We start from the raw sequence: 20,167 nt of genomic DNA on the forward strand, positions 1-20,167 counted from the left end.
TGACGAATAAATAAACTCTGTCACTAATAGAGGCCAATCAAATCAATGACTGATTGTCGTTCACAAAGTTGCAATATTTTGAGCAAACACTTAACCTTTTGTGTAAACATGACTTTGAATGTATAATTGTAGCTTTATATGTGATAAAAATATGTTTTTATATTTATATAAAATGATTATTATGTATTATTGTTAGTAAATAAATAAAATTTTAACAAAAAGAAAAACCGACTTCAAACAAAACACTATTTTAAAACAAATGAATATGCACGAAAAAGTAATAAAAATAATTGCGTATTCAACATATTTTTTAGAGTCTTCCTAAGTTAAATGAAATGAAAAATATTAGACTACTTAAAAGTCGATTAACGATTATATCATGTAGTTATAGTTATTGGTATATTTGGAGCCGGTGTCAGCCACGGTGCCCTTGCCCCAACAATCAAAAGAAAGAAGCGATACGAGCCCCTTGATTGATCCAGTATATTATTGTGTAAAAGGTAATTTGTAAAAAACATATTTGTTAAAGTATTCTCGTATTGTTTTTTGATAGATATACTGTAGGGTTTTATTGGCTGACACCGACTCCAAATATAACAATAATTATAACTACATGATATAATCGTTAATCGACTTTTAAGTAGTCTAATATTTTTCATTTCATTTAACTTAGGAAGACTCTAAAAAATATGTTGAATACGCAATTATTTTTATTACTTTTTCGTGATATTCATTTGTTTTAAAATAGTGTTTTGTTTGAAGTCGGTTTTTCTTTTTGTTAAAATTTTATTTATTTTTTGATTTTAAGTGAAGCTGATGTTGACCAACTATTTTTTTTTTAATATGGATAGATTAAGCGTTCCTTTTATATGAGTCAGAAACTACTTCGAGGACAATTTCAAAGGAAACTTGCGAATAAAGCAAAAATAGACTTTCGAAAATGCGGATTTAATACGTCACGCGGCGTAAACTACAAGGATCCCTCGAAAGAGCTGTAATCGAACTCAGCAAAAAAACTTTGAAAAAAACCAACTATATTTCGTACATCATGTGACATCACATCACATACACAAAATTTGATTAAAGATAGTAAGAAATTCTGCCCCATATCGCACCTTAACTGCGAGCCGTATAGGAGTTCCATCACTACATAGTATAAAACAAAGTCGCTTTCTCTGTCCCTATATCTTTAAATCTACGCAACGGATTTTGATGCGGTTTTTTTTAAAAGATAGTGTGATTCAAGGGAAAGGTTTGTGTATATAATACATGAACAATATAGTAAAGAAACACTGATAATTTTAGAAGTTTGCGATGTGATGTCGTATATAAACAAATTCTGTAGTATATTTAGTATCAGTATTGCACCCGTGCGAAGCCGGGGTGGGTAGCTAGTTGATTATAATATTCGACTATGATAATTACATAAACATAACCACATTACGGAAGGTGACTCAAATATCCAAATAACCTATAAATAAAAGATTCGACCGAGTATCGCTAACGTGCTCCTCAGAATTGTTCCGTTCCCTTCCGTTCCGTTACTTTGTCATGGATCCTGTGCTCAGAACCTTACCACACTTTCACCAAATTACCCTTGAAGTATATGTTTTATAATAAAAAAAGAATTATCAAAATTGGTTAACGTGATTTTCAGTTATTCACCTATTTGTCGCGCATATACATAATGCAAATTTAAGACTTATGTCGTTTTCACATGGATACCATCATCGGAAAAAAAAATACAAAAATGGGACTCCACGCGAAGCACTACCTTTCAAACAAAAAAAAAATATCAAAATCGGTCCACCCAGTGAAAAGTTATGAGGTAACAAACATAAAAAAAAAAAAAAAATACCGACGAATTGATAACCTCCTCCTTTTGGAAGTCGGTTGAAAAATGAATGAATATCATGATGGTTTTTTTTTTCATGGTATAGTTTGGCGGGCGAGTACCTGGACCACCTGATAGTAAGTGGTCACCATCGCCCATAAACAATGACGCTGTAGTAAATGTTAACTATTCCTTACATCGTCAATATGCTACCAAACTTGGGAACTAAGATGTTATGTCCCTTGTGCCTGTAGTAACACTGGCTCACTCACCGTTAAAACCGGAACACAACGATACTGAGTACTGTTATTTGGCGGTAGAATAATTGATGAGTGGGTGGTACCTACCCAGACGGGCTTGCACAAAGACCTACCACCAAGTGATTTCCTATTTATTTTTCATACTTAATGATATTTTATACTTTTTAATTCAATATATTTTTTAAAACATACCTTTATGGTTTCTATATATGAATGCATTCTAATATGTCCTTAAAAATACACAAAGTCATTTTTTTATTACTAATAATAAAAAATACCTTCGTAACTTCATAGCTCCCTTTAATAAGATTATGCGTTTTTTTAAGTGGATCTTGTTCAAATTTAAATGTTTAAAATTTAAATTTAGAATCTTGCTTTGTTACTAATATAATATTATAGCATCCACTAAGAATTTTTTTTAATAGGTAGAAGGCGCTGTAAGGAATACTAACCAGTTAATAACATTTTATGTCCCGTGTGCCTGTAATTACACTGGCCCACTCACGATTCAAACCGGAACACAACAATATATAGAATGCAAGATAAATAGGTATGCGACAGAATGTGTCATATGTGGGTCGTACCTACCAAGACGAGTTGCAATGCTCTATAACATAGTAATTTATCGTAATTTGTGGATATAATTTAGAAAGATCGGTTATATCATGTAGAGTAAGTTGATTTTTATCCCAGTTACTATGGAACGATAGCTGCACATAAAAAGTCGGTTATGGTCTCATTTTAAGAACTTTAGGTGTAGATGTGCAGAAATTAAACAGGATTCTTGATTGTAATTTACTAAATTGTTACGATTTAACAAAGAATTTAATTTTAGAGAAATAATACTGGCCGGTTGGATTGCTGTACTACAGCAAAACACACACAAAAATATATATCAATAGTGTATTTATATAATAATGCAATATAAAAATGCAACTTCTATATGACGGCAGGCTGCTAATGAAAATTTTAATAAGAAAAAATGTTTTAGTATAAAGTAAACAATTTATTATTTTAAATAGAATATAAAACAAACTTTAAGCATTCCCGCTTTACCTTACGTTACGTACCTCTGACAAGAATTTAAAACTTCGTAGCATAAGAAAAAGTTTTCGTTTGTCGTGCGGCTCAGGATTCCCGACGGATATTTCCATTGTGTAACGTTCAAAAAAATAGTACGTACGCAATAAAGTGACATAATGCAATGGCTAGTTTATAAGGTTGTACTAATTTGCCTCCTTGTAGGCTTTTCGATGTTGATAATAATTTCCTTTTTTATTTATTTGACCGTTTAGTACCGACGTACTGTCTAAGAGACCCCAACTGGGACTCGTCTTGCTATTTTACCCCTTTCTCTACAGAATACTGAAGCCAGCTTTTCAGTAGCTGCATAGTTAACGCGCACATTTATATCAAAACAGGCAGTATTGTTATCGCGGGCGTATTTAGTAATCTCCTTTTTAAATTCCGACGCGGCCTAACAGGCCTCACGTCGGTACTTGTATTGATTGACCAACCAGCCAGTATTGTAATTATATACGAACATTGTAAATTAATAAGGATTTTTATTATAATAATCGAATTAATTAACAAAGTCATTCATCTCTTACGTATAATATATATGTCCAATATTGTTAATAATAATAAATTCATCGGTGATTTGTGATAATCACATTGTGAGCACATCCGTAGTAATATTCATTAGGGTTGTCGCGCATTTGTCTTATCGTATTGGGTCATCTTGTTTTCTGCTTTCGATAGCCATAATGGCAGTGGCAATAATTAGTATGATTCATGACACGTCACAGATATAAGGAATATATTATTGTTAGCTCTCGCAATTAATCGTCTAATCAATCTCTTTTGACAGTTATTATAAGAGTTTTTAAATGTGATAAGTGATAATAGATGTTCCTAAAATATATTTGACTTTAAGCATATTACTAAAAATAATTGGTTCCATTTTTGATAGATTCTCGGTTTTTTTTATGTGATGTCGAAAGTAAGCACATTTTTCTTATGGTATATGTTTGAACGCGGCGGTCGAGCATATGTGCCCCCTGATGGTTAGTGGTCACCATTACCCATAGACAATGACGCTGTAAGAAATATGAACTATTCCTTACATCGTTAATGTACCAGCAACTTTGGGAGCTAAGATGTTATGTCCCTTGTGCAGTAGAATAAATAAAATATTTGGCGGTAGAATAACTGATGAGTGGGTGGTACCTACTAGTACTATGGTGGTAGTAGTTTTTGCGCTTACATTGCAAACTTTTGCTGAATCCTACGAGATAGATTAAAATATTTTACTAAAAAATCCGCAATGGTATATGTTTATCCCTTTTTAAGTAACCCACAATAACCACTTTCTACTTTCGAAGATATTATAGATTTCAAGCTCAGCGACATCGCGGTATGTATTGTCTTATGACTGTGATCTATGTGAATAATGACATTCTATAGTATTTTAGTATCAACATGTCACCCATGCGAAGCTAGGGCGCGTCGCTGCTCTTAGAATATAATTATTTACTTAAACATATATCGTTTCAGTTTTATAACAGTCAGGAAATTTGAAGAGAAATATTTTTTTGAAGATTTTATACATTTTTATCAGCGGCTTTGCTGCCGTTTTAATTCTATTTCCGAGTTAAAGTACACTAAACGCTAGCTCATGAAACATATTTTATGTATAGTAAAAAAATCGAAGGCCTAGTGATTAGAACGCTTGCATATTAACCGATGATTGCGGGTTCAAACCCAGACAAGCACCGCTGAATATTCATGTGCTTAATTTGTGTTTATAATTCACCGCGTGCTCGACGGTGAAGGTAGACATCGTGAGGAAACCGGCATGTGTCTAATTTCATAGAAATTCTGCCACATTTGTATTTGACCAACCTCTATTGGAACAGCGTAGTGGAATATGTTCCAAACCTTATCCTCAAAGGGAGACGAAGGCTTAGCCCAACAGTGCCAAATTTACAGGCTGTTGTTGTTGATGGTATTGTGTATGCAAAAAATGACGTAAATGAAGTCACGTAAAATAATAAAAAACAACCAAATATACCTTCAAATGCATAATATTAGTAGAGGTTATTCGTATAAGCTACTCATCCCATCCGTCATAAATTTTATTTCCTGTACAGTTCAGCGGGAAACGTGCTAAGCTTATATAATACTGATTAAAAGAAAGATCGAAGATGAACTTGACTTTTACCTAAACGTGGTCCGTCAAAACCGTGTCAGCATCACTGAGTTTTCATTGGTTAATTTTTGTGTCAAACCGTCCACGCACCAAGCAGCGATGAGGAAAAAAATAAAAATTTTGACACTTGTATTTTATTAAAAAAGCATTATGTAAACGGATACATTTGTATTTTAAGATATTGCCATGTATGAGATATTATTTAATTCAGCTACATTGTAAATAAAATCTTAGAAAAAAGGTACGTGAGTTTTTAAAAAAAGAACAAATAAAAAACAATTAATAAAAAACTCATATCAAATTAAAATATATTTTATTCAACAAGACCATATGGCCAAATGCTAATTTGAACCGTCTTTTCCAATCATAAAATTAAATCTATACCTAGTTTGGAATCTAGATTCTGCAGAAGCCCGGCTAGAAACTCATTAGATACTTTCGGAAAAATTGGCTGTGACATACATATGTTCATACAGACACACAGACATGACGAATGTATAAGGGTTTGGTTTCCTCTAGTTAGCTACGAAACTCTCAAAAGCATGTACATATACGACTTTCTTTATATTTAACAAGTGAACATACACATTTCGGAGTCTTCCATCATTTTTAACCTTTTTTTACGCAGGGAAAATCGTCATAGATACCCCGACCCCTGTGGTGGATGTCGGGTTATGTGAGATTGTACTCACTAAAAACCCTGTGATGGTTGCCATCAGCACGGAAACGGAGGCTGCGGGATCGCTTTCGCACATCGCACATTTCGCACATCGCACACAACACCCCCCCCCCCTCCCCGCGTGGCTCCGCTTATGGCTGGCGAAGCACGACTCAGGAGGGCGAAGAATGGTCTCGCCCTCCCCGCACCCCTGCTGGTGCGTACACCGGCAGTCCGGAGCCATAACCGGGCTGACGTCCTCTTCATCATTTTTAACCTATGAACGCATAAGAGCAAACACCAGTGGGAGCTAAAGCAATTACAGTCGCTAAAAAACTAAGGAAACTTGTGTTTGTGTACCTTGTAGCGTGTAGCAGTTACTGTTCTATTTGAGTTTCAATTCATATATTTGAATTTAATTTCTGTTGATATTTAACTAGCAAGAAAGATTGGAAATTGTTTGAGTGTTTCTTATCACTTAACATTTTTTACATACAAAGTTGTCTATAAAAATATAATATGACTTGTGTTATTCTTTTGTAAGAATTTAAAAATGGAAAACGACGAACTACGATACTACAGTATCGTAGTAAGTAGTAGTAGGGTACTAAAAAGTCTATATATAAATTTGAATTTATATACGTTAATCAATTTTAATAGTATAAATCAAAGTCGCTTTCTGTATCTGTATGTATCCTCGCTAACTTCTTGTAACACACGTATTAAATAATTAAGAAGTAGCGATAAACAGGGATGGTTTGTTTATAATTATAATTTTTAGGTCTTTTGTACAAAAGAACTTTCGGTGGTTTATTGAAAAACTGTTTCTTGACTGTTTCTTCTACCGCCAAATCGACAGTATTTTATTTTTGCTATTATATTTCTTACAGTAAAACTTTACTAATCGGCGAAAGAGCCAATCTACCATAAAATCGATATTAAAATTTATAATAATCTATAAAATATGTAAATTTGATTGTTAATATTCATGTTAATTAATTTAGGGCTATTTAATCTCACAAAGTTAAATGATACTGGAAAATTAAAATAAAGTACTCACTTGTATTACGCCCTCCCTCTCTTCCCTTACCTCAACTAGCTTAATTAATAGAAATGTAATATGTTAAAAAATATATTAATTAGGACTTTTAAGGCTTTCGGTATCTAAAAACAGAGGAAACCTTAGTTATTTTTTCGTTTATGGAGAACTTTGAATAAACTTATAAAATAATACCTACATATCTACATCATCTCGTCCGTCAAGCCATCATATTAATGGTAAAATTGTCTACAAAATTCAAGTTGCAGTTAATCAATTTGTACTAAATTAATAGTTTCCAATAAGAATAAAATATGTTTACAGTAAAACCTTTGCTAAACCGAAATTTACAAATCTGATTTTGAGTCAGAAATTACATTTTAACAAAAAATAATGCTCGTATCAAAGAGCATTTTTTTCAAATAATTTGAAGCATAAATAACGGTAGAAGTCGAATCTTATTATTTTATAAACAAAACTGTATCCTCGGACATCCGATTGTATGAATCTAAATATTACGATGTGTTAAATGACAGATACAATTAAATAAATTAATAACGTATACGAAAAAATAAAATAAAATAAAATTTAAAAAAATATACAAACACTCATGTGACGCAAAGAGCGAGAAAGAAGGTAAGGTCCCTTGATAAGGACATGCTGCTTTTTGCTTACGTCACGAATTTGGCCAGTTCACCATAGTAAGCCGCGTTAAAGAACTTCCATCCAAAATAAACAGCCTAAAATAAATGTTGTAAACGAAAAACAATCAAAAATGTTGTTTAGAACGATTAATTAGCAGCGATTTATAAAATAATTGTTTACAAGAAACTTATTTCACTTACGTAGTCAACGCTACGCCTTGCATTATTTTTCAACCGACTTCAAAAAGGAGGAGGTTATCAATTCGTCTGTTTTTATGTTTGTTTCCTCATAACTTTTCACTGAGTGGACTGATTTTAATAAAAAATGTTTGATAGCTAGTGCTTCCCGTGTGGTCCAGTCCAGTTCTGATGATGGTATACATATGAAAACGATATAAGTCTTAAATTTGAATTATGTATGTGCGCGATAAATAGGTGAATAACTCAAAAAAATTTGATTTTTTTTTTTTATTATAAAGGTAATTTAGTGAAGGTGGCTCCAAATGTAACAATAACTGTAACTACGTTGTATAATCGTAAATCGACTTTTAAGTAGTCTAATATTTTTCATTTTATTTTACTTAGGAGTCCTCCTAAGTAAAATAAAATGAAAAATATATTATTCTTAAAAATATCTTGAATACGCAATTATTTTTATTACTTTTTAGTGCATATTTATTTGTATTAAAATAGTGTTTTGTTTGAAGTCGGATTTTCTTTTAGATATTTTTTTTATTTATTTCGCGATACATTGCTCACATGGCTTTCAGCCAAACCAACTCATAATTCAGTGTCATTCATAGAACTAAAATCATTAAAACTAAATATCATTTTTTTTTTATGTTATAGGTCGGCGGACGAGCATATGGGCCACCTGATGGAAAGTGGTCACCATCACCCATAGACAATGACACTGTAAGATATATTAACCTTACATTGTCAATGTGCCACCAACCTGGGAACTAAGATGTTAAGTCCCTTGTGCCTGTAGTTACACTAGCTCACTCACCCTTCAAACCGGAACACAACAATACTGAGTACTGTTATTTGGCGGTAGAATAACTGATGAGTGGGTGGTACCTACCCAGACGGGCTTGCACAAAGCCCTACCACCAAGTAAAAGATAAGATAATCGATAAGAACGATAATTCAAACATTGTTTTCTTCTTTTTTTTTAAATCATAATTAGCTGTATAGCAATATTCATAGCTGTCTTCGTAATACTCTATCACTTGTATCGCACTTTGTTTTGTGTGTCGCAAGACTAATATAATTTCTCTAGTTATATTCGACCCGAAGTGCATGTTTAACTCTGGTAATATATACACGTGTGCTAGCCTAAGGCTTGATTGTTGATACTGATATTTCGAAATGGTAGGCTTTTAGTAATATGCTAAAAAGTGTACTATAGAAAACTGTTCTACTTGCATGGTCTTTGCGTAGTATCGATTGCGTTGTTTACACGACTACGACTACTTGTTTGAGATAGGCTACCCAATCAGGATCAGCTGTTTACTTTAGCGTTTTTTTTTTATTATTTTATAACCAGAAGGCAAAGTATCGATTAATAAAACAAAGTTGATTAAATCCTTACCTATTCCTAATACGTACTTATTTATATATAATTAAGACAAGAGGTTCGTATTGTCGATCAGAGTGCCATTTAAAATGAATGGTGTTATTTAAATAGGCTCTGGTTATTTATTTGTTTTGCATAGTTTGGTCAGACAACTTAATATTCGTAATTTCGGATATTTGTTTAATAATTTATTTAAATGGAAACTATTGTTATTTTTAAATCAATAAAAAATACATTTGTGTTGTTACAAACTAAATCTCATTGTTATGAAGTACTCTAATTCTCCTTAAAATAAATTATTAAATATTAGGTTGGGGAAAAAGTCTTTTCGCATATAGTATGTATGAACTTGTAATAAAATCTCTTCGGCTATACCATTTGTATCTGGCTGGTTTTGGTATCATTAAAAAGTTTTAATTTTAAAGAAGGCACTTCCAAATTCAAATTAGGAATTTGTGTGATTTTCATTTGTTTTTGTTGTTGTTAAAATTAGTGAATCTTAAGAAGAAATTCGATACATTTTAAAATTTTACTATAAAAAAGGTAAAAATGCAACTCAAGCCGCGAAAAAAATTTGTGATGTTTATGGACCTAATGCAGTATCTGTGAGAGTAGCGCAAGTTTGGTTTAAGCGTTTTCAAGCCGGAAATTTTGATATCAAAGATGCATCTCGCTCCGGTCGCCCTGTTACGGACAAAATTGATGTCATTTTTGAAAAAGTGGAGCAAGATCGGCATATTAGTATTTACGATGTAGCTGAAGAACTGGCAATTGACCACAAAACGGTTTTGACTCATTTTAATAAAGCTGGGTACACAAAAAAGCTCGATATATGGGTGCCTCATGAACTCACTGAAAGAAACCTAATGAACCGTGTATTCATTTGTGATTCTTTATTACGACGTAATGAAACCGAACCATTTTTGAAGAAGCTGATAACTGGTGATGAAAAGTGGATCACATACGACAAGAACGTGCGAAGAAGATCGTGGTCAAAGGCTGGTCAAGCTTCACAGACTGTGGCGAAACCCGGATTAACTCGCAACAAGGTAATGCTGTGTGTATGGTGGGATTGGAAGGGCATCATTCATTATGAGCTGTTACCGCCCGGCAGGACCATCGATTCAGAACTGTATTGCAAACAATTGATGAGATTGAAGCAAGAAATTGAGAGAAAGCGGCCAGAATTGATCAACAGAAGGGGTGTGGTTTTTCACCATGACAACGCTAGACCTCACACATCTTTAGCCACTCAACAAAAATTACGAGAGTTTGGCTGGGGGGTATTAATGCATCCGCCGTATAGTCCTGACCTTGCACCTTCAGATTTTCATGTTTTGGTCTCTGCAGAATTCCTTAGGCAGTGTCAGATTAACATCACGAGAGGACTGCCAAAACCACTTGTCGCAGTTTTTCGATCAGAAGCCCCAAAATTTTTACAGCATGGGATCTTGTCACTACCAACAAGATGGCAAAAAGTTATGGAACAAAATGGCACCTACATACTTTAGTCAAATGTAAATAAACTATTAAAAACTTTTTGAATTTTCATATAAAATACGAAGAAACTTTTTCCCCAACCTATTACGTAACTGACAATACGGATTAGACTACGTAAAGACGTGGAAGATCGTGTCAAAAAAAAGTGGATGTAATCTCGATACGAAATAGGTGGAGAACCGATGTTCATTGAAATAGTCATTCATTAAATAAAACGAATTAATATATATGATAAATAATAATTGATACACAATACAAAGAAACAAAACGTTGTCGAGGATGAGGCTATTAAGTTGTTAAAAGTGTTTTAAGTGCTGCCATCTATATTTATTAACAAAAACTATGACTTTATATTTTTTCAAGCGACATGATCTTGTTTACTTTACTATCAACAGATGGCGCTGAATTACAATTAAATAAAAGTTACATTATGTTACAAGAGATGTCACTACATTTTTTCTTTTTATTTTTAAGTTTAATCAAACAATTATGAAAAGGTTTATTGTATAGATTCATTTTTAGACATAAAATGAACATTAGAGAAGATGGTTAATTATAGAATTTCTTTTAAAAAATATTTATATTTATAAATGAATCAGTTGAAAAGTTGAAACGACTTCAAAATGTTGTAGGTTAATTATTATGTAATTGTATATTATTTGAAAACTTTAACAATTAATATGAATATATCAAGTGTTCTCAATGCGGTCGTGTATTTTCTTTCATATAATGTGTTAAAAGGGGGCAGTGACTTCAGATAGCATGTATCGCTAAAGCACGAACGTTGCGGGTTCAAATATAAGGAAAACATATATTTGATATATGTATGTACATGTTTCATACAAAGATCCTCTACAATCTACAAACAGACAGCTCTAATTAACCATTGGAATTTACAAATTTTTATTTTTAATTGCTCATATTAATACTTCATATATCAAGTATTATGCTTAACCAAAACGCGTTTCCTCAACTTACATCAACTGAGTGTGCAATTACTTATCACGGTAAATACTAAGTGTATAACAAATTAAGAACATATTTTGCAAAAAAATTAACACCAACAAAAACAGTATGAATTACCAAAGTTTTTTTACCAACTTTTTTTTTGTGAAAAATACTAGAAAGATGAAGAATAATATATATATTTTTCCATATACATATAATATAACGACGCCAATGTAAAATGTCATACGTTTTGATAATAATCATTCATAATATTATTATAATATATAACTATCGTGCTAAAAGGAGTACATACGGAAATACATACATATACAAGTATATTTATTTAGTTATTTGATTTCAGTGAATCATGGAAATTGACGGGTATATCAAACATTTCTAATGAACTAAAATCAATACGAAGTAAAATAAATATAGGCAGGTTGCTCTGTTGATAAAATAAGTAAATTTATTTTAATATTATACTAACACTAGATGACAACGAGTTTGAATTTAACAAAATGTTATTGTTAAGTTACTCCTTATTACATCAGCTCTCTGTGTAAGTCCCATCAAAATCGGTCCAGCCATTGCAGAGATTAGCCGGAACAAATAAACAGACAGAGGGGCACATCAACACAAATTGAAAAAAAAACAACAAATTATTATATGTGATAAATCAGCAACGCTTAAAAATAATAAAGTGACGAGCAGACCCCTCTTTCCTAATGGGCACTTTGCCCAAGGTAACTGGGCACTTGCCCAAAAGTATCCTGGTAAAGGTACCCTGGAGCGGCAAAATCCTTTTTTCTTACGTTAAGTTTATGGTAGTTCATTCTACGGTCAGTTGCATAAAATAAGTTCGTTTCATTAAAAAAAAAAACGGATACGTGTCAGGCATATGCGATAGACTAATGTGGGACAGAGAAAGAGCACGACGTCAATTAATGTGGGCATTATATCGAGTGCCGTCTCGATATACGATTCGGTCTAACAGATAGGCAAATCAAATCAAATCAAATCAAAATAAACTTTATTCAAGTAGGCTTTTACAAGCATTTTTGAATCGTCATTTTACAATTAAGTGAAGCTACCATCGGTTCGGAAAGTAGATTCTACCGAGAAGAACTGGCAAGAAACTCAGTAGTTACTCTTTTTTAACATCGGCATGGGTGATATACAATTTTTTGACGTTATGCAACGGATATTTGGATTATATATCGGTGTTGACACCCGATTTTAGATATGACCCTATTCTTGTACGATATGTGAGAAAGTGATGAAATCGAATGTGATATCGAAATCGGTTTAACATTCGATTCATCTCTTTCTCAAAGATGGGTTACTGTAAAATTAAAGAGAGATAGGGTGAATATTTCATGAGTTTAATGACATCGTACTTTAAATGCTTTGACGTACCAAAACGACATTCATAGTTCTTTAGATGCGGTGAAAACGGTACTCATCACATCTGATAGTCCGACGACGCATGAAGATGTTGCACGAAACAAAACACGACATTCTGAATGTTTCCCTGGCACTTAATAATATTATGTAAATAAAAACTATGGCGATCGTCTATCGTCGGTATGTACTCATGTCTTTAGCACGTAGGCGTCAGTTTTTCACTTTGTAATATCACCCTTTTTATCGAATTAACGCGTTTTATCCTTTCGCTGTTGCTATTGATACGATAATTTAAATGTCTCTGTGAATTGTACAGTCAGAATCGAAAATACGTCACTTTTATTGACACATTGATTATTTATTTATATAATAAAATCCTCGTGTTTGAATTCAATCTAAAACAATTTGTTATTCATTTGACTGTACATTCAATGACACAATTTCACAATGAATGAATATATTTGGTAGTATTGTACTGGAAATATTTTGGTCTAACTCGACGGAATTGATTGAATTAAATTGGATGTGATAATTGTTAGTATTTATTAGGATTCTAATAAATTCACAGACTTGAACCTAGCTATACGTATTTGCTAAGATCTCTTTAGGATGGAGGTTTAGGCATATGTATTTTTCTTTCGATTTTTATATCCTAATAATTCTGGGCGGCCGGTCATGACATAGTATATGACCTTTGCTTTCTAAAAATTCTAATAGAACAAACTCTTATTTAAGCTAATGGAACTAGATATTAATATGATGGTACTTAACTACTTCAAAAATAATTTCCAACATGTACCTATTTTAGGTATTTATTTTTCCCAAGAATCATTAGTTCCATTTTGTTTTATTTTATTCAAACTACTAACTCCCACCTAAGTCCTAACGATCACCAACATTTCAGTGGAAAATCTGTCAGTGAGAATTAAATTTTTGAATTGAGTAAATAAAAAGCTTTATTACACAAAAAACAATTAATTTTGGTGAACCTTTAACTGTAACTTATGAATGGAACTTGGGGTGACTATTATATTTTGTAGATATATTATATAAATGAGCAAACTCTATTATATATTTATTAAGAACCTAGAAACTTTACATACATGAGATACATATACATACCTATCTGACATAGAGTTGTTATGTACATTATTAATGTGTATACCCAACAAAGAATTGACCATAAACGTACGTTCCACTATTGTCAGAATACAAAACATACATTATTCATATAATTGTGTCCTAGATTATTATGTATATATGGGCTTTAAATAAGATATTACTTGACAACTTTCTCGACGTTTCTCGGTTAAAAATACTGAACCGGTATCATTTAAATCACTCATAACTTTATGGAATGACACTTTAAAAGCCTATGAGAGCATGCTTGAAAAAGTTTATATGTATTGATTTTATTTTAAGTCCTAAAACTGTCACTGTTTATTTAACTCCGTTAAATAAACTTATGTGTCAAATTGAAATTTTGCTGTCTCTTTCTCTCATGAAGGGTTAAAAAGGTTAACCAAATATTACATATAAGGGACATACAAGACATGTAATAAAATCTATACATGTAATAAATTTGAATATCAGGTTTTTACTGAATAAACGTAAACAACGTAAATAAATATACAAAAATAATTTTCGGATTTCAAATTTTCCGGATAAACTTTGGAACGGCTCAACCGATTTTGATGGGACTTTCGCTGGCAGAAAGCTGATGTAATAAGAATTAACTTAGGCTACAACGATAACTACTTTGTTCAATTCAAACGTGCACGATTCGCGAGCACAACTCGTATAATATATATTCATTTATATGTTAGGTAACAATATGTCTATGGGCAAAGGTGATCGCTTACTAAATAATGTAGTAATTTGATTTAATATATACAATACTCCAACTGTTTTCCTGATCAAAACGGTTGGAAGATCAATTAATTTTCATAATGCCATCGTTATTGCTTAACAAAGCAACAATACAAGCCTCCAAGGCGTTACTATCTGATCATCTACCTAATTGATAATTAAATTTATGTTGTTTACAGAGCCTTTAAGGATTTTTCTATAAATTATAATACGTGCGATTTGGAAGACATTGACTTTGACACATTCGGTTTTGTTTGTTCGAAATATTGTATGTAATTATTTGTTCTTGTGCCGAGAGGACACGAGGAGGTCAAGGTCCTCAGTAGTCAAGGCGATAAACGAATTATTCTATTTCATATTTAGTTTTAATATTTGTTTTAAGAAACACAAATATGAATTACTGAGACGAGATTGTGCAATGATTGAATTTTTTGTACATTTCTAATTACCAATCAGAATAAGAAAACCTTCGTCAGTTTTCAAATTCATTCCTTTATCAAAGTCTTAAACTCTTAGTGCCTTTTGAATCTAAACAACAAATCATATAGTAAGTCATTCTCAATCGATAAAGCAGATTATCGCGCTGAGCACACGAAAATAGATCTTAAGGTGACGAACCTTTCCTTACCTCGACTGTACACTCAAACGAGTAACTATTTTATTACTTTTATTTCGACCCATGCAGTGGAAAATTTAAGGGTTATTTTTCAAAAATATATCTAAAACTCGTTAAATGGCTTTGACTTTTATTTTAATAAATATATAATAATTTGTTACTTTTAACTGTGATTAAAATCACTACACGAGTCAATGGAAAATATGATTCTAAGGTGGTATATGTATTCATATGTATGTAATTCTAAATATATATTTTTTAAATCTATGGGTAAGAAACTGTGGCTTCAAGATGTATTGTATGAATTGTAAGCATTGTAACTTAACGTAAACGGCTCAACGTGCAGTTTAATACAATGGACTGAATATATTTACTTAAATAAATACTTATTTGCAAGCACTGTTCATTCTTGTTTCATCGTAAAATATTTGCTTCGACTATTTTTTTATTTATTTGCACAAATTATGCAAAAGCAAACATAATAACACGAGCCATTCCATTCGAACCTTAACTTGGTGTATAAAATACAAGCAAAGAAAAAAAGCAAATCCATAAATATACACAAACATAAATATTCGATAAAAGTGATTTGTTCGTTGTGCAAAATAATGATAACAAAGGATAGTAAACGCGTTTATATTGTTATAATGTAAAACTGTCTGTCTGTCCCAGCTTCGAAAGGGTAAAGAATAATTTTGAATGATTGTAAGCTATCTACGAGATCAAATCTGAACCATTATATGTACGACATTACAGGTATTACATATAATTATATTACATATTATATTACAATTCCTTTAAACTTTGTTACTCTCAAAAAAAGTATGACATTTTTACGTAACGTATGTCTTGCTTATCAATATTCTATTATATTGGTATTAAGAATATATCAAATTAAATTATCGATAAAAGAAAAATAATTATATACTCAAAAAACGATTTATATTGATATTTATTAACGACGAATTAATGATGAGTCATTTAAAACGTAACAAGTAAATAATAAAATAAAATGTGATCATGATTATTTAAAAAAATGAATAAAAAATGTATTAATATGGAAATCTTTATTATTAAATATAAATTATCTAAATAACAACATACTTCACGCTAAGTTTAATACAAGAAGGTCAATCACGACAGCACAAGTTTTACGGAAAAACTATCAGACCTTCAATCTATACAAAGTTCATTTACACAATGGTTAAGGGTTCTAAAGCTCCTTGTAAAACCAAGGAATATTGTCTTTGTTCCGAATTCTGCGCAAACAGACTCGAATAATCAGTCAAGTCACTCTATCGAAATAGTGATAAAATACTGTTACGAAATATACACGCGAGCGTGAAACGATTTATACGTATACGTTGCCAATTCGGAAGCCAGTTGATTTTGGTTTGGCAAATAGATTTGAAGCCGTTTTAAATATACTGATGAGTGGCCTAAAGGTCGATGTTTCTGCATTGTAGAATCTCTGCGGCTGCTGATACTGATACTGGTATTGGTTGTTGAACTGCTTGTAGTACTGATAGTTGTAGCCTGGTGCTTCCACTGTGCTGTCAGGAATGACGTTCGATATATAACTGTTGGTATTGTCCACTGTTTGATAGTTTGTGGTGTAACTTGTGGCTGCAACAGAAAAACAAATATCATTAGCTACTGAACAATTAGTTATTATTTTGTTATGGTTCTCATTTGTTATAGATCGTTAAGATATACTTACAACAAAGACCAGAATATTTTCTGGAGTCAGAAAGCCCGTGGGCGCTGCAAGATGGACTACCCTTTTCATAGGGATTTGATCCGATGACGTTTCCACCAGGGCCGTAATTACAAACGTACAGCTTGGTGTAGCCTCGGGAAGGATCGTAGTAGAATGTGTAACCGCAACCGACATGAGACGTCTCACCCCATACCAACTAGAAAATAAGGAGCCTTTTAGTTTTTCTGTTTCATTTGCCAATAAATCTCATAAAAATTATAATTTGTCAATAAGAATAGAAATGAATTTTCCAAAATTTACCTGTGAGTAATGGCCCGTTCCGTGTCCACCATTAATGGGCTTAAATCCGAAGATATGAACTTCATCGAACCAAGCATTGATTTGTTTCATGAAGTCTGGTTCGGAGTCGGATTGGTCAGATGGGGGGCGAGTAGTCCATGTCGCCGCCAAGTTTTGCCCCACGGGGAAACGACCAACATCACGCTGAGATGCACGATCGTGTGCTGTTGTACATTGGTCAGCCCAGCGTTGAGCAGTTGCTGCCAATTCGTCATCCCACACCTAAAATAATAAGAAAATTTATATGAATATCAAAATTACTATCGCACGGTAAAAAGGAAAGGTAAACAAGATATCATTATATGCAAAACCTCCGGGACGCTGAACCTTCGCGAGGTCAATGTCATCTGAAGTTGCGTTTGTACATTCGCTTTCGATTTTGCGATCACTTTCATATAAATACCGTTTTCGAAAGTTCAAATGTCAAATAAATCATGGTTCAAATAATGAAAAAAGGGATCTTGTTGCATATTCGCAGTATAACTGTTTTGAGAACCTACATATTAAAATAAAACTGTTACAAGATATTCCCTTTGATAAATATCCCGTTATTTGTATGTAAATCGATCCCTTGGTCGGTTTGACCGTTCGATCTCGTGCAGTGGACACATTAACATACTTGGGTATCGATGCACGTGGTGTTATAAATGCTTAAGCACAATATTATGCATAACAGAATGGTCTACACCTGACCAAGATCGCAAGAAATCGTTCGAAAAAAAATTCCAATATTTAGTAATGTATTAAATTACGGATTTACATGGCAAACAATTTCCTATCAATTTCTTAAGCTTACACCCTCAACTTAATGGTATTTAATTTTTTTTTCTCATAGTAATAATATATTTAATTTTTACTTTGTGTTAATCCAACTGTTATATATAAGGTGTTAAACAAAAGGTTTTTATATTAAGTATTATAATGAGTTGGTGAATTTATATCATATATGAAAGTTATCGAATAAATATGTACGCATACAATCATAATTCCGATTGGTATAATCTTTACGTACATAATGCATAAATTTATATCGAAAAACCGGCTCCAAATCTAGTTATATTATTTAAAAACTGTATTGTATATTTAAACATGAGGCTTTTAAGTTTTTATTAATAAAAACATTTTACTGTTTAATTTATAGTCTTTTAAATATTTAATAGTGACATTTGATTTTATAACATACCATTTCCATCATATTGGCCGCTGGTGGTTGGCTGGAGACTTGTCCTAAAGCCACCGACTGTCGGAGGCGATTATGCGCATCAACAATACTCTGCTGTTCATATGCCGTCAATCCTCCTGATCCTTAAACAAGGAATAAAATATTGTAAATATCAATCTACATTTATGAAATATTACTTAATGAATACGATAATATGTAAAGAGATTGATGCAGTTATGTAAATACATTTGCAAAGGTGAATTAATGAATAATTAAAAGAAATCAGCATCCAAATGGGTAAAATATTCGCGCTGTAGCCAGTGTTCTTGATCTTCAACGATGACTTTAGAAGTGTCAAGGTAATATCTCTATTTTGTATATGATTTCATAACTATTCGTATCAGTTTTATTTGTAAGATCGTTGCGTGTTTCATAGGTGTCTCAGTCAATAAAATTTTACGATCTTGTTCGATACCAGTATGCAAAAGAGATATTTTTATTTAAAAAAAAAAAAATATCATGCGCGGATAGACTGGGTGGCGGCGGTATAATTTATGAGTACTTTGACGGCTTATTGTATTATCGTTGTCGTTATTGTAAGTATTATTAATTTAAGCAATCACAATAACTACGTAAAATGTCATTGGATGGATTTTGGAAAGAGTCATTCAATTTAAAGTTTTATACATATATATTTAAAAATCATTTTCAAAATTCTCATGTAGGGATTATTGTTAAAATATATTATATTAAAAAATTCAATTATAGTATGGAAAATGTAATAAAAATTAAAAACTCACTTAACATCTGCTTGCCGGCTCCACAGCCCTCTGTCGCTGCGAGGAGACCTCCCAAAACAAACACTAGGGTAATCATCTTAAATTAATTTTTCACTACACTTTTTAACTGAAATTGAAAACACGATTTATGTTTGCGATTCGTAACAAAAGTTCCCACTTATATTTACGAAACGTCAAATTTATTATTCGCCGGTGGTCCGCTGCACAGTGTGCCGCGCGCTCTCCGGACTATAGCAATCTGTGGCGCTAAATAGCCTCGCGCGCGCTTAAATAGCACCGCCTTATCATGGAGACGCCGCGACGCCACCACCCGCTACTATTGCTCATCGCTACTGCAACGCCATCGAACCCTTAAAAAATCCTACCAACAAAAAATTTTCTACCCTGAAAACAAATGAATCAACAATATTATACGATGTCACCAAAAAGTGGATACAAAGCAAGTACTATAATATCACCAAGTATAGTTCACAGAGTGTCTTCAGTTACGAAATCAATAAAGGTTAAACGGACGTCGTCCAGCCACTTTTTATCTGCAGTAATAATTTAAAACTCATTATTCGGCAGCCGGTGGTTGTCAATGA

At 32.5% G+C, this 20,167-nt stretch overlaps 1 protein-coding gene across 1 annotated transcript; it reads right to left on the reverse strand.

The window, feature by feature from the left end:
• Window positions 1-16,614: 16,614 nt before the first annotated feature.
• On the reverse strand, window positions 16,615-19,842 carry LOC124532611 (venom allergen 5-like). The gene is made up of 5 exons (XM_047107596.1): window positions 19,584-19,842; window positions 18,805-18,926; window positions 17,583-17,843; window positions 17,283-17,478; window positions 16,615-17,188 (listed from the first exon to the last, which is right to left on the reverse strand). The coding sequence occupies exons 1-5, from the start codon at window positions 19,657-19,659 to the stop codon at window positions 16,914-16,916; spliced, it is 930 nt and encodes a 309-aa protein (XP_046963552.1). The 5' UTR covers window positions 19,660-19,842; the 3' UTR covers window positions 16,615-16,913.
• Window positions 19,843-20,167: the final 325 nt, after the last annotated feature.

Source organism: Vanessa cardui, chromosome 9, assembly GCF_905220365.1.
Source record: "Vanessa cardui chromosome 9, ilVanCard2.1, whole genome shotgun sequence".
Taxonomy (NCBI): Eukaryota; Metazoa; Arthropoda; class Insecta; order Lepidoptera; family Nymphalidae; genus Vanessa; species Vanessa cardui.

Coding starts and splice junctions, on each gene's coding strand:
- LOC124532611 (XM_047107596.1), bottom strand. CDS start 19,659: ATGATTACCCTAGTGTTTGTTTTGGGAGGTCTCCTCGCAGCGACAGAG. Junction 18,927..19,583: donor AGCCGGCAAGCAGATGTTAA/GTGAGTTTTTAA, acceptor TCCTTGTTTAAG/GATCAGGAGGATTGACGGCA. Junction 17,479..17,582: donor GAACGGGCCATTACTCACAG/GTAAATTTTGGA, acceptor CTTATTTTCTAG/TTGGTATGGGGTGAGACGTC.